The sequence below is a fragment of the Argiope bruennichi genome, chromosome 7, assembly GCF_947563725.1.
Source record: "Argiope bruennichi chromosome 7, qqArgBrue1.1, whole genome shotgun sequence".
Lineage (NCBI taxonomy): Eukaryota > Metazoa > Arthropoda > Arachnida > Araneae > Araneidae > Argiope > Argiope bruennichi.
The window spans coordinates 86,680,708-86,706,290 of NC_079157.1; the positions used below are offsets into that span (position 1 = coordinate 86,680,708).

General features: G+C 29.8%; 1 protein-coding gene across 1 annotated transcript in view; it reads left to right on the forward strand.

Annotated features, from left to right (window-relative positions):
- LOC129976001 (protein dissatisfaction-like) overlaps positions 1 to 25,583 on the forward strand; it is a 120,184-nt gene that overhangs the window by 76,833 nt on the left and 17,768 nt on the right. The window contains exons 4-5 of the mRNA XM_056089327.1: positions 4,442 to 4,603; positions 22,725 to 23,362. Of these exons, the coding sequence (XP_055945302.1) occupies positions 4,442 to 4,603; positions 22,725 to 23,362 (800 nt within the window). The remainder of the gene's footprint in view (positions 1 to 4,441; positions 4,604 to 22,724; positions 23,363 to 25,583) is intronic.

A 25,583-nucleotide genomic window follows, 5' to 3' on the forward strand; every position in this document is an offset into this window, starting at 1 on the left:
GTCTTAAATTTTTTGCGGAGTGTGTCTTGCAGACAATAACTTTAATGTCTAATTTATTTTAATTAAACTTCATACAAGAATCCCTGTTTATCGACGAAGAAAGCGCGCTTATCGACTCCTTGACCTGCTTATGAAAAGTATCAAACTGTGGCTAAAATATTGCTCAAAATGAAAAATTCATGGTACGAATGAAGATTATGAAACTTCTACACGAAAAAATAACAACATAATGTCATAAAATAGACTGAAAATAACTAAGTATCTTCATTAGCTATTACGACATTTATTATATACTTTTTCAGTAAACTTTGCATGTTAAACTCCCTTTTTACATTTCCGTATAAGGTGGAAGTATTTTAATCGTCAAAAAATTAGAGCTTGAGATGTTGACGAATTTTTTTATTTTAGATCTTCCTGATTTCAAAAAACACGTTTTTAGATTATGTCTGATTGTTTGTGGACTCGATAAATCAAACAGGCTTTGAGTCAAACGGATAAAAGTCACCAAATTTGTAGATTTTTATCAAATCTTGAACCAAACATGTCAAAGGAGTGACCGGTCTGTAATTTCGTCAAATCTTGAGCCAAACATGTCAAAGGAGTGACCGGTCTGTAATTTCGTCAAATCTTGAGCCAAACATGTCAAAGGAGTGACCGGTCTGTAATTTCGTCAAATCTTGAGCTAAACATGTCAAAGGAGTGACCGGTCTGTAATTTCGTCAAATCTTGAGTCAAACATGTCAAAGGAGTGACCGGTCTGTAATTTCGTCAAATCTTGAGCCAAACATGTCAAAGGAGTGACCGGTCTGTAATTTCGTCAAATCTTGAGCTAAACATGTCAAAGGAGTGACCGGTCTGTAATTTCGTCAAATCTTGAGCCAAACATGTCAAAGGAGTGACCGGTCTGTAATTTCGTCAAATCTTGAGCCAAACATGTCAAAGGAGTGACCGGTCTGTAATTTCGTCAAATCTTGAGCTAAACATGTCAAAGGAGTGACCGGTCTGTAATTTCGTCAAATCTTGAGCCAAACATGTCAAAGGAGTGACCGGTCTGTAATTTCGTCAAATCTTGAGCCAAACATGTCAAAGGAGTGACCGGTCTGTAATTTCGTCAAATCTTGAGCCAAACATGTCAAAGGAGTGACCGGTCTGTAATTTCGTCAAATCTTAAGCCAAACATGTCAAAGGAGTGACCGGTCTGTAATTTCGTATGCCTATAAATGCAGCAACACAAATGCACAATGATTTAAATCAACGAAATTCGGTATGTGACCTTATGACTACAACGATAGTTCAGTGTCAGATTTTATTTTCAATTGGTCGGTGTAAAAGATATCCAAAATGTATATTTTCACAATAGATTCGATACAAATTCAAGATTCATGCCAAAGATTTGCACTTACACTGCCATGCAAGGAATTCCACTGTTTTATACAGATGTAAAGGGATATTGGAGAGTCTGAGACTTTATTTTTATACTTTATTGGACAGTATGAGATAAAATTTCGGAAAGATTTCCCGCTGTTTCAGTAAATGTTGTATATCACCACCATTTTTAAAATATTTTATTCCATTTATGTCTTAGATTATTCTATACGCTTAGCGAGTGCTCTTTCACCGTGTAAACTTTATCAAATCGGTTCCCTCCTGGTTGTCTGATAATTATTTTATTTTTTGTAAAGAACAGTTTTATAGTAACAAAAAAAATAATAATAATGACGCTCATAATTAAACAGACATAACATCAAGTGTGGTTTTTGTTGGCATAAATTATTTCCGTTTCATTTTACTCTTACAAACTCATTTGAGCAAGATATTAATCTAGCGAAGTAAAAAGTAATGATTTTATTTTACAGAGTCAATATTGATTTAATTATTTCAAAATCCATTTCTGCTCTCCCAATATTTACCTGCAGAACAAGGTGATGGGACCTTTCAGCATGACGCGAATCAATTAGAAATTTGTATCATTTCGAGGAGATCTTTTTTTTTTTTTTTTGTTATGACCGCGAATGTGAGAAAGAAATTCCTATTGCCAGATGCCCCAGCGCAGAAATTATAAAGTTTTTATGAGTGTAATTGCAGCGCACAGGTAGATGATTGCTTCTCGAAGCAAATAAGAAAAAAAAAATCTTTTTGTAGCAAATCAGGGTGTGTGATTTTTTTTTCTATTATCTTTACTATCTACTCTGTTTTTTTCCCCTTTAGAAATGTTTTATAGCTGTTCACCATAATTTATTTTTTTTCTTTCAAACTGATACTGTCGTAGGGAATAGAAGGAAAGATATTAGTATGTGAGACGTACCTCAAAAAAATAACAGGGAAGGGAAGTTTTTCATTTAGATCTTTTTTTAAACGTTTTTATTTACTTGCATTCAATTTGTTTTCTTAAATAGGCAATGGTACCATGTAATATAAAAAAAATGGAAGTATAGCCTTAAAGCTCTTTTGCTTATTAATTAGTTTTGCAAAACAGAGCAGGAATTCGTGTGGAGAGATGAGAAAAAAACCATACTTTATTGCAGAGAAGTTTATATAGATGAATAAAATAGAAGAGATTCGAAAACCATTTTTTTTTTTTTTTTTTTTTTTCCTCTAGCTCGAAAATTAAATCTTTGTAAACACTTTTTCCGCGGCCATCGATAAAGCCATTAACATGCAAGTGAAAAATATGGAGCTTTGGCTTAGATTTTCTTTTGTTTTCTTAACTAAGCATTAATACTGGTTCAATATATCTTTGTTGAAAATAGGATGGATTTGAAATTTAGAATCGTATATTACTTTAATCTAATGTAAACTTTGGATAAATTTTAGAGATACTGAAATTAACTAATTTAAACTATTAAATATCTTCTTAAGTGAAATTTCTCGTCTTTAAAATAAATGTAAAATAAATAATTTTTTGCGTCTGCTCTAATTCTTTACCATTATTTTTATGCCAGTCTTTGAATGACCCAAATATCGATCCTCAAATATCGATACCCAAAGCGATCATCGATGATGTGCAATACCGAGAGCTTTATATTATATAATATTGTATATTCTAAGTTTTATGCCATAATAAAATACTTATACTCTTTATTGTGCGATTCATCTCAATATTTTATATTTAATATCGTGCACTATTGTACAACATTGTACATTCAATATCGTATTGTAATGAAGAATACAATGTATTAAAGATTCCTTAAATTAATGTAACAATTTTTATAGAGAAATTATAATTGGGGGGATTCCTGTTTACATAATGAGATATAAAGAAAAATATAAAACAAATATTTTTTTCGCCAGTCCAATTCTTAAACGCCATTTTTGTGCCAATCTTTCAAAGCTTCAATTATCACGGAGCCCTACAATAATGTACTATGTTGTGTATTTTATATTGTACTATGTTTATATTCAATATCAAATGCTATAGTAAAATATTTTTAAGATCCAGCACGATATTGTATGTTCAATATATAATGTTGCAACATATTGCGTACAATTGTGCAATATTGAACAAACCTTGTTTTTGCAAGTGAGTGAAATTATAGTTACAAGCATTTATCTTTAAAAAGTCAGCCGTGTACAGAAATATAAAATAAATAATTTTTTCACCAGTTCTATTTTTAAACGCCATTTTTGTACCAATCTTGGCCTAATTATCTTTGACCTTGGCCTAATTATCACAAGTATCCTATGATATTGTATCGTACGGTGTTTTTTTATATCGTACAACGTTTATATTTAATATCATATCTTTAATTTGATAATTTATCGTCAATATATCGATAATATCGTCAATACATATATTTAAATAATTGTAATTCTTTATTGCAAGATCCAGCACAATATTGCATATTTAATATCATACAATGTTATACAATGTTGCGTAAAATTGTGTAGTGTTGAACAATATCCTTGTTTTTGCTAGTGAGGCTATTAGTATGATGAAATTACAATAACAAGCATTTATGTTTACGAAGTAAGCTTAAAAGATTTTGTGTTATTCATAATCATATTTAATTAATCTATTTCTTCTCTGTCTTCTTTCTAATAAACTCTTCTTCTTTGTCATTAATAAAGTCATAATTCTACTAGGGAAAAACACTAGTGTATTGATTAAAATATGCTCACTTTTTAGTCAGTACTGTATTGTTAGTTTTTCTTAAATTAATTATTATATATAAGGCTAATTTTGATAAAAATCACAAGAAACACAAATTTAGAAATGCGATTTTGATTTGTTTCAGCGTAATTTTATTGCAAATTTAATAAATTTAAATAATTACACGCAATAATAAATTTACACATTCGCTGGATTCCACTGTGAGATTTCAAACAAAATAGTTTACGTCACTTTATAATTTAAAACATCAAGATAATTCTGAAAAAATTAGAACAAGAAAGTTCTAAAAATGCAGTAAATCTTTTAATATAATTTTTTTTCCTTTCACAGGCTGTTCTGGTTTTTTCAAGCGCAGTATCCACAGGAATCGCGTATACACGTGTAAAGCGCAAGGAGACCTCAAGGGCAAGTGTCCTATCGACAAAACACACAGGAATCAGTGCAGGGCTTGCAGACTTAGAAAGTGCTTTGAGGCGTGTATGAACAAGGACGGTGAGTACAACCCAAATAGTTGCAAAGCTACTGATGACTAGAAGAACAAATAAGAGCATATTTTCACAAGTTTATTGGCTACTATTTATGCTTAAGCAAAAACGAGGTGAAGAAAGCAGCCAAGCAGTTTTCATGAAACCTTATAACTTTAAACGAGCAATTCTTGTGTATATGTTACCGTTAAAGTATATAACGCAGTTATTTCATAGAATACCTAGTTATTCCATGAAATAACTGATCGCGTCCGTTAAAGTGTAAAACTCTTGTATTTCATGGTTTAACTAATTATTTCATAGAATAACGATCTGCAGCCCGTTAAAGTGTAAAATAATCTATATCGTATATCTCGCACGACAAATACATTTACCTTCCACCCCTACTGCAGTTCGTTCCCTAATGTTCGTGTAAAACCCATGTGTCAACAAAAAATGTTTTTGTTTTAGAAATAAAATTCTTTGTAATTCCAAGTGTCACTTTAGTAATCCTTGTTGTAACAAATGGTTTTATGGTACGTTTCCATAAATACCATTTATACGCTGCATAAATTAGATAAATTGCTTCTTTTTCATTTTAATTGTTTATCATTAGTTTAATATTATTTTAGATAAATTGTTTATTTTACACTTTAACGGTCTCTCATTAGTTAATTTATAGAATACCTAGTTATTTCATAGAATAACTAGTTAAAGTGTCAAATTAATAACATATCACACACTTTAACGGACACGATCAGTTATTTCATGGAATAACTAGGTATTCTATGAAATAACCGCATTATATACTTTAACGGTAACATATACATGAACATATTTCGTGCATCTTGGAAACAGCTGTAACGATTTGGACCAAATTTTATATTTAGATTTGGTTTTGTTTTTTATGTGCTTTCCCTAAAAATACGATATTTTACACCAAAACAAACGTTTTTTTTTTTTTATATATATATAACGAACTATAACAGCCTTTTTCTATCTGCTTTCATGCTGATAACGTTATACAGCGCAATTTCGGACCCGATTTCACCATGGTAAAACTGAGTCTCAATTCAAAAATATACGTAAGATAAACTGTAAAATGAATACTCTAATATAACAGATTGTTTCGAATAACATGTTAAACTAAGTTTATTCATGATTTTTTTTTATATAAATGACCAGTTCATATGCATTCAAGATTGAAAAATATTCATATGTAATCAGTATACGATTCATATCTAAATATTTTCCTCAAAACAAAACACGATTTTACAAAAAAACTGCCTAGCGCAGTTCGGTCTACCAAATATTTATACTAATTAGTCAATTACTTTTTGTTTCGACAAGTCAAAATACTCAAGGATATAAATAAAAAAAATTGCTTCTTTTCCTCAAGTGAAATTAAAATGTTTCCTATATAAATTATGAATAACTATTTTAAATTACTTTTTTTTAACTCTTTGCACTCGGAAAAGGAATTCGATGCATTATACACCTCATACAAGGGTTTGTTTATTGCTCTGAAAGATAAATATACTTTATTGCTTTAAGTTGAACTTACTTGAAAATTAAACTATGTCTTCTTACACTACTTTGTAGATATTTATAATAATAATTTTTTTTAAATATATAAAATTTCAAAATAAATGTTGTCTTAAATGATACCTGAAAGGTGATGCAAATGATTAAATGGTTACCAAACTGACATTTAGTAATTATTTATGCACATAAAAAAATTTATGTATCACTTTAATTTACGCAATAAAGATTCAATTAACAACTATTCTTAATTCCATTCATTTGAATCAATATAGTTCAGGAATGATTCAAAACAAAGTGGAATCGTGAATTTCGATGTAATAATTTTTTTAACTTCAATAAATTAAAAGACGAGTGTAAAATAATTGAAAGACGCTCTTTAAAAATGTTTCAATGCGTATTTAGCCTTCGGAATACCCAAAACTATGTCATGTTTAGTTAATGCATAACTCACCAACTTCAATCTCTTTCACATGTATTTTCTCGATATTATTAAAAATAATTTTTATCGTCTGTATTCCAGTTACACATAATTAATAAAGTCAAACGGTCTTAAATAAGTTTGAACTTGTTTGCATATACTAAACATACTAATAAAACATTATTTTAATGTTTTGTATCAACAAATAAACGAATAATTAAAGATGTTTTAATTTCAATTAAATTTCATATTTCCTTTTTAGGAGAAACTTCAAAAATTCTCGAAACTAACGTCTTTATTCAAAGAATTTTTTTGCTATAATTAGATACTATGTGATAGATCATACAGAGTATTTTTAACAGTATATTATCATTGAAAACGATGCAAAGAATAAAATATTTTAAGTTTTCGTCTTAATTTAAGAAAGAATTGGTGTAATATCCAATTTAAAAATTCAAATGAACGGAAAATGAAGGATATTTCCAATCACTGTAGATATTGCACATTTAGATGCCATAAATATACCAGTAATATATCGATCATTCAAAAGTTCGTCCCGACTACCGAACTATAAAAAGATTGTCATACAAATAACAAAATATACAAATTAGAAAAGATAAATTAGCCACTACGCCAAATGCTGAAATAATTCAATTTTTTACAAGATAGTTATGGGTTTAGATAATTATAAAGTTTAAAACAAACTTTACAATCAAAACTTCGTTTATATTTTGGAAACATTTTCTTCATTTCAACTATACTATTTAAACTGGTAGCAGTGATCGAAATACTAGTATTCTTATACAGAATTTTGAGTTTCGTTGTAGACATAATATCAAAAAGTTTTAATATAACTCATATAAACGTAGAGCGTTCTTGAATTTCTAAATGATCATGTTTACATATGCAGAGAAGAAGGGATGCAGAAACTTCCCATTAATGGATTTGGCCCGCAATTTGAAACAGATCTACAACAAGGGTGTCAAGACAACATATTAAATATCAATACTCTACTCCCGTTCCAATTTTTTTAATTATTGCTTTAGTTAACGGACACTTCCAAAACTCGATAGTATATTTAATTTAAATAAACAAGATATTTACCTTTCCGAATTATTGTATTTACAATTACACGAAAAAACTAATTCAGAAAACTACCCATTGAGGAATTTCGTCCACAGTTTGATACATAACTATAATGAAGGTATAAAGAAAACATCCTACTCCTGTTACATTCTTTTATTATTGTGTTAGCAGACGAACGATTCCAAAAAGCGACGTACATTTAAGTTAAAATGAACAAATTCTGAATTATTGCATTTACATGTACGTTTCTGAATTATTGCATTTACATGTACGTTTCTGAATTATTGTATTTACATGTACGCGGAAGAAGTTTACTAAAGTTGGTACAGATATACACTATGGATATGAAGACAAAGTATTAAATATAAATAGTCTACTCCCGTTCCATTTCTTAGTTATTGTAGCTGTCAGTTCTAAAAAACGATAGTACATCTAAGTTAAATTTGAACTGGCTCTTTACGTTTCCGAATTATTGTATTTACAAGTACACGGAAAAACAAATTCAGAACTACCCATTGATGTCCACAGTTTGATACAGATATTGATACAATGGAGATATGAAGAAAGCATATTAAATTTTAATAATCTACTTCTGACCCATTTTTTAATTATTTTGACAACAGTCGGATAATTCCAAAAAACGTTAAAATAACCAATATAACCTAAATTACCTGTAGCAGTTTCGAATTAACGTGTCCACACGTAACGGATATACAGAACAGAAATATTCAATGAACGGAATACATCGTTTCAGATTAACTTTGTTCACAGTTTGGTGCATATATGTAATTATGGTATAAAAAAAAGACGAATTCAAGTTCAAACGTCTATCATGTTGAATTTTTTAATTATCATGTTCACAGACTTTCATGCAGAATACAAAACTTAGAGAGATTTATTAAAGTAAGAATTCGTCAAAATTCTGAGATTTATTGTGTTTTTTTTCTCCAGTACGAGAAAGTTGGAAGTCCAAGAAAGATTCCATGAAATTCTGCTGTTGATTCCGATTATTAATGCCTCTATTGTTCCGAACGCTGGAAACATTCCACTTTTTCTACCAAGATGGTGAAATAAATTCCAAGTTGGTCGATATAAATGAAGAAAGAATTCATTCTTCCTTATATATCTATATATAAACTCTCCCGGAGTCTGTGAACCGCAAAAATAAATCCAAGAGACCGTTACTTTAGGCGAAAGAAAATACGGAAAGGAGAAGATGAAAATGTCAAGAAAACGAAAAAGAAAAAGGAACTTTCTCCCTTCTCGTGCATCCCTTAAGCAAACGATGACATTTTCACTCAACCCTTTTTCTCGGAAAGTCGTCTGCAGCTAAAAAAACATACCCGGAAGCAAAAATTACCCGAGAATCTTTCTTTATTATTTTTATAGCCAATAAAATGGCCTTTTGTGATAATAGACAATGAAGCCATCATAGCAATTGATACTGCTTTCAGCTTCGATAGACTCGATAGTAATTGGATCTTTTTTTTTTTTTTTTTTTACTTATTTAATTCGTTTCTTCTTGGGATCGATTTTTAGAAACAATTTGTATTTGATTCCCAGTATTAAAATTGATTTTGATGTTTTTATTTTATTTTATTCAAAATGGAAGTTCCCATTATAAATTTAAAGAGTTTATACGGGAGTTCAGTGTGTTTTTTGTCAAATTTTTGCTACTTTTATATTTTCTTTTCATATTTGTATTTCATATAATTGAACTACAGCTGTGAAATTAGATATTAATTCATATAAAAAAATTTCATTTCTATATGAATAATCTAATAATAAATTTCCCTTCTTCTGGATTTCCATCAACTCTACTCCCCCCCCCCCTAAAAAAAATTAACAAGACAAAATTATTAAACACTTAACCCCCCCCCCCTTTTTTTTTTACTTACTGTTAGCTAATTTCGACTTTAAAATAATAGAATCCCTGAAATAGCGAATGATAATTTCGTTTTTATTTTATTATTCGAAATATTTAATTTTCTTTGGTACCTTTTACTACAAAAAAGTCCGTTGTGAAACATAGTTTTTTTTATCCACATTTTTTGTCTTTTCAGTCCTTCTATAATTTAGTGATTAATTGATTAAATAATTTAATTATTACAATTCTAACATGAAATAATTTTTTGCACCACAAGACTCTTGTTAAGGAATTATTAATTTTAATTAACCAACTTCAAATATTAATTTGCAATGAAATATTATTTTTTAATCATTTTAATTTCTTTATTTTTTTTTTTTTTTTTTTTGCAGTTTTTAAATCGATTTACCAAGCATTGCAGTTAAAAACAATAATTCGTGTAATAATAATGTATACGAAATGTATTCGTGTGCATTATTATTATTACACGAAATAATGTATTCGTGTAATAATAATAATAATGTACACGAAAAATAATATTTCGTGTACATTACAATAAAGAGAAACAGAGCAATGTTTTTATCCAAAGACATAAAAAAAATACATATCTTCTTTAAAAGAAGAATTTGGATATGTTTTAATTGCCACTCCAGAATATCTTAGAATCATAATGGTTGTTATTTTTAGATAAAAATATTTTTATTCAATTATTCGAAAAAGAGTGATTTCAAAAGCAAAGCGTGTTAGGAAAACGCCACTAGAAAAAAAAAATTGAAACCAGTATGATTATTTAAAAGTACTGAATCCTGCTTTAGTTCTTGAACTGCAATAACAAATAATAAAAACAAAATGTCTTTAGTACATTTTTATTACTTTAGATTTTAACATCCATGATTTAAAGGGGTAAAAAAAGATGTCTAAATAAATTCATAAAAGCAGCTGTAATAAAAATCCTCTAAGTCAACTGAAATTTCAATCACATTTATAATTTGTTTTTAATTTTTATTAAATATTTTTAAAAATTCCATATCTTTGGTATTCTATATGGATTAATTATTTTTTTCCATCGCATTTAATGCAGTTTCTTTCTTTCTCTTTTCCACTTTTTTTTTTTTTTTTTTTTTGAATAATGTTACCTCGAACTTTAGCGAATACAATCTGATTGACATATTTTTGATTTTTAAAAAATCCTTTTCGACATATTAATAATAAAATGCTTTTAAAAACAATCTTATTTTCATTAATTTATATTTTTAGTTTTTATGGTATGTCATAATTTATTTTTATTAATAGTATGGAATGTTTCACTCGATATTTTTCTCAAATCCTCCCTCGCCACAAATATCATAATTCCTTCAACAAAGTACTTTAAGCATCAAATTGTTACAGACATTAAATTCATGTTATTTTAATAGATTATACTTGCTTTGACTGCTTTACTCATGTATCTTTCTAATAGAGTCGAATCCCATTGCATCATAATCCCATTAAAAATATAACTGTTTGGATAATATATTTTAAACTACACATTGTCTTTTGAAGTAATCTAACTTCACCTTCTGATTTCTTATATCAGTTGTCCAGATAACTAGCAAAATTAAACTTTCTTTCTTAGATTTAAACAACAGAAGAAAATTAATCGAGTAAATATCTAATGACGTAATGAAAACAATTTTAATTTCTATGTAGTAATGAAAACTATTACGAAAACTTCAAAACAAGAAACATTTTTTTAAAAAAAATTTCTCAAAATTCAAGAAAAATAGTAATTAAATCCGTGCTATTAAAAAAAGGCAACTTTTTTTTTTGCAATTTTAAAATAAGATAAGAATTAATTGTGTGCAATAATTCCGTAAATTATGGGGGGGGGGAACGGAGAAATTTTGTTTAATTTTCAATTAACTAAAATTTAACCACTATAAGAATCACAAGAAATAAGACTTTCAAAACAATCGTCACAACTTTCTATATAAATGGCAATGTTCAAAAAATCAAATTCTTCATCTTAATAACAAGGTATACTTCTTTCGATAACTTCTTTTTTCTATTTTCGAGTATTTAAAAAATATATATTAAGAAGCGAAAACGAATAATTACACTTAAACGTAATGTCTAAAATACTATCTCGGATTCTATGCATCGCCGAAATTTGTCGACTAAGTATAATAATGATACATTTGGCATTGCATGGAATTTAAATATTTTCATGTATAATGCTTTTAATGCAAAGATAGTTTTATATAAATTATTATAATCCTTTTATTTTCCCACACCACCTGAGAGGTTGTTCTTGGGCTCAGCTTGAAAATGCAGAATATATCAGTTATTTCTTTCGGTTCTTTTAGGCACCGTTAAATAACTATTTTAAACAAAAAAATTCCAAAAAACATTAAACGAAAATTCCAAAATATATTGGCGGAGTAAATCATAATTTACTCTTACAGTATTTCAAAATCGTCTGCATTATTTTTTAAAGAATTAATTTAATCTAAAACAAAGAATGCACTAAAAAGAGATTTGGTATTTCTGAAAAGGTAAAATTTTGAGTTTTAAGATGATATTAAAATATTTCTTGTAAAATGATTTGCTCCGAAGTTACTACAGAACAACGACAATATTTCAGTTAATTTCTAATTAATTAAATATTTAATTAACATTTGGGCTTTGAGAAGTTGACTGTATTCTTCATCTTATCATAAAAAATAAATGCGCAAAGTTTGGTTGAAATTGGTTCCGTCATTAAGGAAAAGATGTGGAACATACATTCGTATATACATCGTAAACCACAATGAATTTTATTTATATCAAGAATAATATCAGTAGGGTTCTTTGTTGAGGTGGTTGCAGGCACGCATATGACTGGAACAATAAAAATAGTTTTGGTGGCTGAAACTAAACATGCGACTGCAGAGGGTTAAACTCCGAACCCAATTATGAAATAGGATAATCTTAACCGGCTCACCGACCTACCTGAAGACACATGGAAAAATCTGAATGACCGGACAGCCGCGACAGCAACACAGGCGGAAACTATGGTTGAGTCGCAAGGGCCATCTTCAGCCACAGTAAAACCCTTACTGTGGGAAGCCCGTTCCGTCATCGATAGGAGGTAGCCGAACTCCACCATTTCTGTGCCCACCAGGATAGCGAGAACCAACCACCATACCGGAAATTCTCGTTCTCATTTCTGAGGTGTCCCCAAGTGCGAGAAAAATTTATATTTATTAGGGGCATCGAACGAGATATTAAATATGATAAATAAACAACTGTCTATAACCTCCGAAACTTCAATATTCTTCACAGTAAATATAGAACAATTTAATTTTGTACTTGCATTGAATTTGCAAAGTGCAAGAACTCGATCATATTCAAATTAAAATCAGATATTTTTCACACTACCGCTAAATTCAACTATCGCTTTTGGAGCATTATTCTACAATATTTTTAACTTTTGTACATTTTGTATTACAATGCTGTATAATTTTAAAAAATCCCGATCGAATAATTGAAGTCGTACGCAGTATACTGAAACCAAATCTTTTGAAAGTGATTCACACCTTTATTCTACATTATTTCGCTATTTTAGTTTGTTAAAATTTTCTATTTAAAATTATTTAAATGGAGATTAAATTAAAACTAAAAAATATATTTATTTTTGGAAGTTGGGAAAGGGTAAAGGGGGATCAGACTTCCATTATCAAATGGCCCCTAGGGAACTTAATCCGGTCCTGATTAAACTTTACGACTTTGAATGACCAAAAGCTTAAAAAATAAAAGTGAAATAAAACATTTCTCACAATCTATTAAAAGCTAAGCGAAAGGTGGGACATCTTTTATCCACCCTAACTCCCAAAAGTTAAAAGGAAAAGTACATCTAAACGATTAATTTTAATCCCTTTTTCTTTTCGATTTGATCGGGCGATCTTTTCAACAAACTCTGTCAAAGATCAGACTCTGGAAAACATCCGCAGCTGTTCCACGGCAAAAAGACTTCAAACAGAGAGCAGAGGGGAGAAAAAAAAAAAAGGAATCTCAAGGCGGCTACAGAGAAAATCCTGCTGGCTTTACCAAAAGATTTAATACCGAATTGATTTTCTCCGCTTACCACTCTTTTTCCCTTTCACGAACACTCACACAACTATCATACAGCAAGTAGCCCAGAAGTGAAGCAAACAGCAAAGGGAAAAAAAGTTATCCCAACTATATCACGAATCGGAAGGCACCTCCCTTTGCCAGAGAAAAGATTTCCAATACCCTGTCTCCCACCCCCATCTTCGATCCCCCCCGGCCCAATCGGATGGATCAGGTTGCGTCAGTCCCCGGATGTGTTAAGTACTGGGTACTTGTGTGTGTCTCCCCCCCCCTTTCTTCCCTCTTATGCAATGTTTACTTTGATAAAAGGGCCCTGAACATCATAGAAGGATAAGTACAGTATAAACTGGACAACGGCGCAGGCTCATGGAAATAATACTGGAATGTAGAATCATATATTGAATTTTGTAATCATGAATCCAATTCACCACAATTCTATCCTCTAAAAGTTAACTGCACAATTTACTTCCATTCTTGGGCCTTTAATTGAGATAGGGAAATAAAATAGATGCGAGTGCTACCAAAGATCGCCAAGTAGATCAAAGCTCCAATTCTTTTCATGCAACTGTATATATTTTATTCTATAACATTTTCAGAATGTATCAAAACTGTTGCAGCAGTTATGTCCTTTAAAAGTTATACGATTTACTTTCGTTCATGAACCTTTAATTAGAGGAAATGCTTGTGAAATGGAGAACAGACTATAACTCTAATCGATTTTACATGATTTTTTTTATATTATACTCATTTTATTTTATTTGTAACAATTAATCAAGGTTGCAATAATCATGCCTTGTAAAGATTGTGCTTTTAGCTTCTGTTCGTGGGCCTTGAATTGGAAACAGGGATAGTGAAACGCAATTGATAAAGATCACGGAGAACAAAATACAATATACCTAGAACCCATTTTACTTTATTTTTTTATATTACACATTTTTATTTAAATTGAATTATATCAAGTCTGTTTAGATCAAACTTTTGCAATTACTTTTACATACAATTATTGATTTGATAGAAATTTTGAATATATGCTTTCTCGGTAGCATATATGTATTAAACTGCATTAAATTTCTTAGGTCTTATTTTTTAATTAATTGATCAATTTAATGAAATTTTGATTCAGTACTAATGACGCCATCTAGTAGAAATTTTTTTAAAAAAAAGATTTTAATATTTCAAAGTATTTAATTTAATGAATTATAATAACCAAAATGTAGAAAACAATTAAAATGAAGGGATTCTTACTTTTAGCATATATATAAAAGGATAATTTTCAAAACAGTTTTTATTAAATTTATTTAACTTACAGTTCTTCATATTTGTAAATTTCATGTCTACAGAGATGCAATTTTGTAATCGATTTTTCTCCAACTCACTAAAGTGAAGTTCTAAAATTTCTAGAAAGTGGAATCACCTGTTCATCTCGAATAAAACAATTCCATGTGATCATACAATATTTTAATATTTTTTGAAGTTAATTATCGAAAACCTATCAATTTTAATTAAATTGTGAATTCATATAAGAGGTGCCAAAACAAAAAAAAAGTTCATCCAGAAGTTCATTGCTGCGATCTACTGGATTACTAATAAAGCCAATATTATATAAATTCACATCTAAATATAATTATTACGATGAGAAATTGTGTTAATTTGGTTCGGATTTTAAAAAATATATATATAATTATAAAATTCTCTTACAAAGGAACTCAAACAGATGACATCATCAAAATTATCATTTATGCGTAAATTAATGATTGAAATCCAGAGAAAGATCAATCAAAAAGATCAATTTTCGTAGACAAAAAAAAAACTGTTGTTCATATTTTATTTTATGATAAATCCTATATTAAATATATATATAATTCAACACGTTGCAACAATAACGTCATCCACACTGCAACAATAAAAGATAAACACATAATCATGAATTTATAAGATACAACAAAAGACAAACTGCGGAAATCGAGGGGTAGACATTTGAAAATTTAATAGAAATTCAGCCTATTCATATTCATGTGAACACAAAAACTCAAAAACACATTAAATAGCTGACAATATGTTCTCACTGAAATTACCACTGGAATCTGCTTTGAATTTCGGAACATTGTCTATGTGTTCACCATTTTCCGGGACTCTTCATTCATGTGTAGGAGAACATGTTAATTCAAAAATGCAAATCTGTAGAAGCGGTCTTCTCGAAATTTTCTCTCAGATTCTCCAATTAAGGTCTTAACCCCTCTCCCCTTGCATAAAATTATGAACTTTAGATAAAGCCACGAATGCCTTGGTGTGCAATAGTTACGAAATACAGATCTTTGGCGTGAATCTAGCATTTTTACTGAATCTTTCATACGAAGATGTTTTCTTTGTAATATGATTTTTCCTACTGACTAAAACTGAAATTTTGTACAGAACTACAAGATCATATACCGAATTTCATTCATTTAATGGTTGCATTTAGGATTTACAGCATTTGCATGCATGCGAAAATACAAATAAACTGACAGTCAACCCTTTGAATGATTATTTTCAAAATTAGATAGAAATCTACATTTCAAATGCTAAACCTCAACAAAATTTTATTTATCTAACTCTTTAAATACTGTTATTTTTGGTTTCATTCGTATTCGAACAGACAAGCAGACAGACTTCCTCTAAAAGAATTTCGTTGAAATTTGATAGAAATTTACATATTTAATGTAAAGTTCATATACCAAATTTCATATGTCCCCTTCAAACCTTTTTTGAATTCTTGCGTTCACAAACAGACATAATGTCAAAAATATGTTTTTGAATTCTGAGAAATGAGTGAAGCATGAAGGATCGTCAAAATCTCGAGTTCGAATTTTTTCAAGACTACTGTACTTTATACTTCACATACGAGGAAGTTAAAATAAATAAATAGTTTCAAATATGTGATTTCATATTAAAACTGTGGATTTGGCGCAAGGCCAATGCCTTTCATGGCATTGGCAAACAATAAGGTAAGAAATATTGACCTTTGGCGCTATTTCGGTATTTTTGCTGAATCTACACTATGATCTTTGGCAACTAATCTCTAACATGCAGTTAATAGTACCCGAAAATCGAATTTGTGTTTTAAATGCATTTTTTCCACTCCACTGAAAACAAAATTTGGCTCAGACTCAAAAATATGTTTTTTGGTTCGAAAATTTGGCTCAATTGTATGTAATTTTGCAGTCACAAAAGCACATACCAAATTTCATGTGATTTCGCGTTTACATGCTTGTGAATCTACATACCGACAGATGATCAACCCTTTGACGGATGCGACTCCAAACTTGATACTATTTACATTTTAGATGTTAAATCTGTATCAAGTATCATCCATCTAGCTCCCTTCGTTTTGTTGTTATTATGTTAACTTATCATATATCATATACCGAACAGACAGACATCCTCTGAATGGGTATCATTTGAAAGAAATCTACAGATTTGTTGCAAGAATCATATACTAAGTTTCATCCTTTAAAGTCTACTAATTTTTTCGTTATCTTTGTCGCAGACTAACAGACAAAATGTTAAAATTGTGTGTTCTTCGAACTCAGGAAGGTCTGAAGCGAGGAAATTCGATAAAATCTCGTGTTCGATTTTTTTTAACGATTACAATAATTTCTCTACAATTCAAATACGAGACAATTAAAAAAAATGGCAGAATTCTGAGCATGCGCCCTAAGGCAACTTTTCCTTTCCTCAACCGACAAGTGAGTGCCGTGTTAAGTCCTGCTGGAAAGCCGATGGATGAAAGGAAACAGTTAATCCTAGAATCGCTCTGTTTGCGCAACAGCAGTCGTGACCTCTCAACTTCACTCGGGTTTTGGTTTCGCTTTCGAGGGGATCGCGTGGGACTGCGACAGCCCTCCGACTGCTCTAGAAGAGCTTTGAGTAACGACTTTCAGGATTGTCTTACTTCCGGGAACTCTACCACTCCCTAACAAACCCCTTCGCCATATTGTTTACTTGCGAATTTATCTAAAATATTGGATATCATTGGTTATTTTTCCACACCTGAAATTTGAAATTCATCATCATCATCACGGCAAGGATTTCCTTTCAATTTTTACCTGCCAATAACCGAAGTATGCAAAGATAGAAAGTATTATAAGTCAAAAAATTTCGAAATTGAGATTTTGATGAAACTTTACATTTTAGATCTCCATCAATCCGGAAAAATAATTTTGGGGATTACGTCTGTCTATCGGCCAACCCGTGAAAAAAACAGTTGGAGAGGGTGAATTTAATATACAGATTGATTTTACATTAAAATTGCAGATATCTGCCAAATTTTTTACAAAATTCACCAGTTGATATTTTATCTATCAGACCTTCCTTTTTCACAAGAACATGGTAACTAAAAAAAAAATCCGCATAGAACTAGGTAAATAATATTTAGTGTACGAATGTGCGGATCTGAAGATTTGTATCAAATTTTGTACCCAAATAGTCAGTGAGATATTCAAAATGTGTACGAATGTGCGGATCTGAAGATTTGTATCAAATTTTGTACCCAAATAGTCAGTGAGATATTCAAAATGTGTACGAATGTGCGGATCTGAAGATTTGTATCAAATTTTGTACCCAAATAGTCAGTGAGATATTCAAAATGTGTACGAATGTGCGGATATGAAGATTTGTATCAAATTTTGTACCCAAATAGTCAGTGAGATATTCAAAATGTGTACGAATGTGCGGATATGAAGATTTGTATCAAATTTTGTACCCAAATAGTCAGTGAGATATTCAAAATGTGTACGAATGTGCGGATCTGAAGATTTGTATCAAATTTTGTACCCAAATAGTCAGTGAGATATTCAAAATGTGTACGAATGTGCGGATCTGAAGATTTGTATCAAATTTTGTACCCAAATAGTCAGTGAGATATTCAAAATGTGTACGAATGTGCGGATCTGAAGATTTGTATCAAATTTTGTACCCAAATAGTCAGTGAGATATTCAAAATGTGTACGAATGTGCGGATCTGAAGATTTGTATCAAATTTTGTACCCAAATAGTCAGTGAGATATTCAAAATGTGTACGAATGTGCGGATATGAAGATTTGTATCAAATTTTGTACCCAAATAGTCAGTGAGATGTTCAAAATGTGTATTCGATTCACTTTATTCTTATTCTTCTTTCATCAATAATTATGTGTTCTTGTTTCATGATTGGTCTAATTAGGATTTACTTTTTTTGAAGCTTTTTGCATTCTTTATATCATATATCATAAGATATTAGTATTCATTCTTCCCAAACTAAATTATTGAAGAGATTTGATACTTTATAGCCAAAAATATGCAACTTATTAGAGATTTTTTACGGCTATTGGCATTTCAATTGTTTTTTCGGTATCTCATATGAAAATTATATTCATCATCTTCCATTTTAAATTGTTGAAAACGCAGTTATTTCATATCTTATCTACAAAACTATTCAAATAATTGAATTATTTTTAATAGTTGCACGCATTTCATGGTTTTTTTTTTCGATATCTTAAGATATTTTCATTAATTCTCTCTTTTTTTAGATTATTGAAAATGTGGAGATTTGACTAGAAAACTATTTAATTTATTTAGAGGCTACAGACATTACAGGCATACAATCGTTTTTTCGATATTTTATAAATTGCTTTTAATTTATTTTCTCCATTTTAAGATGTTAAAATTGTAGAGAAGTGATATCAACAAAACTACTCAATTTCTTAGTCTTTTTGAAAGGCTGTAGGTATCCATGCATTTCCCCAATATTTAATAAGATACTTATATTTAATCTATCCCTCACTTAGATTGTTGAAAATGTAGAGATTTAATACCCACAAAATTATTAAATTATTAATCATTTTCAGAGGCCCCTAGCATACCCTTCATATTTTGGTATTTTATAGTTTGCTTGAAATTTGTTTTCTCTCATTTTGAGTTGTTTAAAATTGAGGACAATAGATATCAATAAAATTAATCAATTTATTAATCATTTTGAAAGACTGCAATGATTCCATGCATTTCCTCCATTTCTTATAAGCTACTTATATTCAACATCTTGCTTTTTTAGATTGTGGAAAATAAGGAAATTTGATATCTACAAAACCATTCAATTTATTAATCATTACCATTCAATTTATTATCATAGTTTACTTGCAATTTATTTTCTCTCATTTTATGTTGTTAAAATTGCGGAGAATTGACATCAACAAAACTATTCAATTTATTAATAATTTTGAAAGGCTGCAAGCATTCCATGCCTTTCCTCGATATCTTATTTTCTCTCTCTCTCTCTCAGATTGTTGAGAAGGCGGTGATTTGATATTTACAAAACTATTCATATTATTAGACATTTTTAGAGACGATCCACATTCCATATATTATTTTTTTCGGTATCCCATAAAATAGTAAACATCCATTCGAAGTTTTTTTTTTTTTTTTTTTTTTTTTTTTGAAGAGACAGATATTGTGCTTTGTTTACAGAAACGGGCAATTTATTAGTGCTTTTGGGAGGTTGCTATCATTCCATACATATATTCGATACGTCCCAATTATATATTCCCTCCCAAATTAAGTTATTCAGTAGACGAAAATTTGATACTTTATTTGCAAAAATATGCAGTAACAGAAACTCTTAGTGGTCCGTATATTTCTTTCATATTTCATAGGAAATTTATATTTCATCCTATCCCAATTATATTTCAATTTATCAAATAATATTAAGATAGCTTTGAAAATGTTGTCGAAAAAGAAATTGTATTAATTTCATATCATTTTAAATAAAATATTCTCGAAATTACTCCACGCAAGAGAATTTCTAATTCATACTTTAAAAAATAATTTACCTAATTTCTGAAATTTTAATACTCTTGGAGGAGTATTTAATTTTTAAGTTTATAAACAGCGAGGGTTGTTTTTATGAAAAAAAGTGGAGGGAGGGGTTGCAGTAATAACTTCCAGGGCCAAGAGTGAGGAACTCTTAAGCATTTAATTAAAGATGGAGGGGAAAAAATCATTAATTTCATTTTGACCGGGGAGGAAAATTAAACAGCAAAAGATTTTTAAGATTAATGGCTAATAAAGTGGTTTAGTTGAAGCTCGAGGAAAGTCTGATTAATAAAACATTAGAGGTTTTCAATTTCCAAGAAACTGCGTAATAAATATTTATCGCTTCTTGGATGCAAAGTCTTGGCATGGAAATTCAAGTGATGAAGACTTGATTACGAATAAAATATAAAAAGATATTAGCCTATGACTTTGATCGATGAATGGTTTTAAATATAAGTATTAAAACTGGGTTTTTTAACTGTCCAATATTTTTTTATATCTTAATATTTTCATTGATAGGTTGAATCTTAATAATAATAATAAAGGGTAGATGGTATAACGAAAATAATTTCATATGCCATCTAACTTTCAAATACAAACCTATACTAAATTGCGATATTAAGTCTTTTCTTCATACTATAATATGTTTCAGCGGATTCATACCAATTTAAATTGATCACAACCTTTAACTCGTTTGAATTATATTTAAAATCATATTTTTATAACATATAGTAAATTTTGTTTGGACTTAATTTCAATGTCAGTTTTGATTTTAAAATATATAAATTTTCGTTTTAATTAATTCCAAATAACATACCATGCATTATAAAACCCGGCTCTAATAATAGCCTTAAGGCATGTAGTTGTACATTTTACATCAAGTAGAGTAAATCGATCTCTATCTTCTTCATAGTATCAAATTACCCTGATTGTAAAGGGCCAAGGTTATTTGTTTTTAGAAATTGGTATTTCGACTGACATATTTTTTTAATAATTACATAAGGAACTTCTTTTACATGTTAATTAATTTTCATTCAGTTTGATAAGTTTTAAAATTCTGAGTAGCATAAAATTTGAATTTAGAAGAAATTTGATATAGTTTTTAATTCTCTTAGAGAATAATTTTTTTTTTTTGTTTCTTTAGAAAAATCATTAATAAATTTCTGCTTATCTTAGGTGAATGGTGATTTTGTTAGCACACTAATTTATATAAAGATGATCTGAACTGTATAGTAAGCATTAAGAAAATAAGCTTTTGTACTGTTTTAAAAATGAAGATGAAAATATTATTAGAATTATAAGAACTAAAATCGACAAAAGAGATTTTTTTTAATAAAAACAGTTTTAAAAACATGTTTTATTAGTCAACAATCAAAGCAGAATTTTTTTATTTTAATTATTTTTAGTTTTTTATATATAATAGTTCATTTTTATAAATATTCTGAATATTACTTAAAATTAATTTTTCTCAAATTCGAAAAAAAAGAGCCAATGAATTAAAAAAAAATCATTAAAATACTATTTGTTGAAAATACAACAATCTTTATATAATTAATCAATAACTTAGTCAATATTTCAAATCTTTTTTCATCTAGATGTGGATGAAAAATTAATAATGAAATTCTATCTCTGCTAAAATGGAACCAATCAAACTGAATAAAAGTGTGTAAATTCGACTTTTAAAAAAATTAAGGCAAAGAATATTTTACTTAAATTTTATTATAAAGACTTTTTTTTCCTTTTTAAATCATCAAATCTTAAAATGCAATTTTTATACAGCCATTAAGCACGATAAAACTCGTTTCGTGCTGAAAACTTAAAAAATAGGAAATAATTAAACACAATTTTTTATTCATTTTCAGCTTTTGTACATTTGAAAAAAATGTACAGAATTACTGTTATATATAATTCATTTATATTGAAAAATATCATGAATTTGAGATTGCAAAGACCAAAGAATTTGATCTCGACAATCAATGAATTTGTGTTGTACAAGTAATCTAAACTTAGAATGTCTCAAGAACAGACCGTTTCCCAAAAGATCTTATATACTCTAGGCATTGTGCAATGTCGAGGGGTCGAATAGTAGATCCTTTTGATATATAACTTGTAGAAATAATGGCTACAAAAACAAAAAAGTTTCCAATCTCGAAAAAACAATCTTATAATAAAAAATAATTAATCGACACAGATATTTTACGCCATGATGTTGAAAATTGAAAAACATTTTTACTATTGTAATTTTTAATGGTCATAATAGATCAAAATCAATGTGTAAAAATAAATATTTTTAACATTTGGATTTTCTTTCTGTAGCCGTCCAGCACGAACGAGGCCCACGCAAACCCAAATTCAAGGACAACGCAGAATCTCCCATCAAGACTAACCATCATCACCACCACCTGCAGCTGAGCCACCCTCTCGCACATCACAGACTCACTGCACCGCATCACAACCAGAACTACGGCAAGCTGGCCTTCGACATGTCCAAGCTGCCCTCTTCATTAGCAGCCGCAGCAGCAGCTGCTGCTGCAGCTGCCTCCACGGGCGACTCACCGGGCGGAGGACTGTTCGGCTCGCCGCCCCCACCCAAGGATGCATCGGCTGCGGCCGCCGCCTTTCTTGGGGCGTCATCGGCCGGAGGGCTACTCCAGATGCTGCTGAACGCAGAAAAGTCCCAGGAGATGATCTGGAACAGCGTGAAGCTAGGCGGAGGGGCGCTGGCCGGTTTCCCGCCCCCACCCCATCCTCTCTGCCCCCCAATGTTGAGCCCCTCGGAGGGCGGCGGTGGAGCCGGAGGGGGAGGCAGGAGCCTACTAGGCTTCGGGGCGGCGTCTCCTCCTATGGGCTCTAACAGGGAGTCTGTCCAGGAGATCACGGCACGGCTTCTGTTCATGGTCATCAGATGGGTGAAATGTCTACCCACATTTCAGACCTTGACCAAGACAGATCAGGTGAGTTTTCAACGATGCTTTGTAGGATAGTTTTCCTTCCCTAAATCATGCTCTCAACTGAAAACGAAACATGGTCATTGCTAAATATATATTTGAGAGGCAGTCATGATTGTTAATTAGCTAGGCAATTTAGGCATGAAATCAACACCTAGTGTATGCTTGGGGATCATCCTCTCAAAATATTTCATAGTACATGTGTTTAGGAGCTCTATGTAAATAATTATTCTTAAGATTTAAATCTCCACAATTCAAATGAACTTTTTTTAAATCCTATATCTTATTTTCAAAGATTGTACAAAAATAGATTAACCAAAATCAATAAATTTGTTAAGATTTCTTATTTCTGCATCTAATGGAAACATAATAAAATATTATATTTTTAGTTTAGGTTTTTTTTTTTTGGTAATATTTTCTAAAAAAGCCAATTATAATATTCCGTCAATTGTAATTTATATGACTTAATTCTGTGGTAAAGGGGTGACCGGCTGTAATTGAAAAAAAAAAAGATTCTAATGTTCAGAAAATTGTAATATTCAATGAAATCGAAGAGACAGCTATCCACAACCTAATCAAATCTAAAATTCTTTTTCTCTTCATTCTTTTTCAGATTATTTATTAAAAAAAATGATTGCATGATAGTTGAAATGATTCAGCGATCGCTTTAATGTAACTGTAAATAAATTTCTTCCTGATTCTTTAGAAATGCATTTTTTTTGCTGGTCAGTTGATAAAGTTCTTTCAAAACATGAATTCATCCCAATTAATTATTTCTCCATGGAGCTTTACAGATATGTAGATGATAAACTGTTATATAAATTATTTGTCCTCCTTGACGAGTACAACAAAACTGTGGGATCGAGTTACCGCCACATCGATGCTAGAGTATGTATAATTCAAGAAGGGGCCATCGTGGCTGTGAATACAATTTTTTGTATCTAGGACCATTAACACTACAACTTGAGTCCCCAGTTTCTGCTTTCGTAACGACGGTCACTCAAATTGCTTAAGCAGGAAGGAGTAACTTTCTTCTGGTTATCAATAAATTGTCCATAATATTACCTTTTCACATACCTCTTCTTAAATATGAATCAATTAATATAATAAGCCATAATAATAACTGAGTAATAATAAAGAATAACTTATAATTTGATACCAAACAAATTAAATCACCCGTTAATAGATAATATTAAATTTGGTTAACCCTTTAAAGGGCCATTTTTTTCTAGCCATATTATGTTAAAATATTTTTAGGCTTGAAATTAGAATAAGAAAAGGGATTCATTTAGCTTATTAAATAATTTAATTTGATTAATTAATAATTAAGTAAAAATCAAGACACATCATTTTGTCTGAGATAAAGAACTGAAGCCTCTAAGTTTCGGATTTACTAAAAAAATGTGTCTGGACTTATGCCAACCTACATAATTTCATGCAAAGATTGATAAATTTGGTGGGAAGCATACTTCCCACCACCCTAGAAAGGATTAAAAGCCGTTGAAAAAAATAAGTATTGAAATTAAGCTTTGATAGCTTAAAAAGAAGAGGTAAAAGAATTAACAAAAGAAATTTCTATAAGATTTTCAGTTTTGATAATACGAAAACCAAATTAATTTTTAACTATTCGGATTTTTCATTTTCCTATAAATTTTCGTAGAGACCTAATAAAATATGATATAATGAAATTGAGAAAAATGTCTTATCTAATCAGAATTAAATATTCAATAATAAAAAAGCCTACTAGTATAATTTTTTGTTATCTCTGTATCTTAGAATATTAAATTCAAATTATTCATTTTGAAATCAAAACGTTTCATACAAAGGTTGAAGCAATCTACAATCCCAATGCTTGAATTTATTTAAAATTTTGATATTTTATCTTGAAGAATAAGGTTCTATTTAGGTATTAATTATCGAAACAAAAAAGTTTATAAAATCTGTTTCAACTCGCTAAAAAAATCTGTATCGAATCAGGAACAAGATTACAAAATAACAAAAGAACTCCAAGTGTTTACATATTTTTACACGCAAAACGAGCATAATTGCAAAATCCTTAGAAAACTGCACATTAAAGTTAAAAAATAAATTATTTAATTAACTCATAAAGACGTATTCTTAATAAAGACCTATATAATTATTTAATAAAGATGTATACAAAATCGATTTTAATGCAAGATTTCTTTGAAGAATCGCTATAATTAAGGAAATCAAACTATGAATAAAG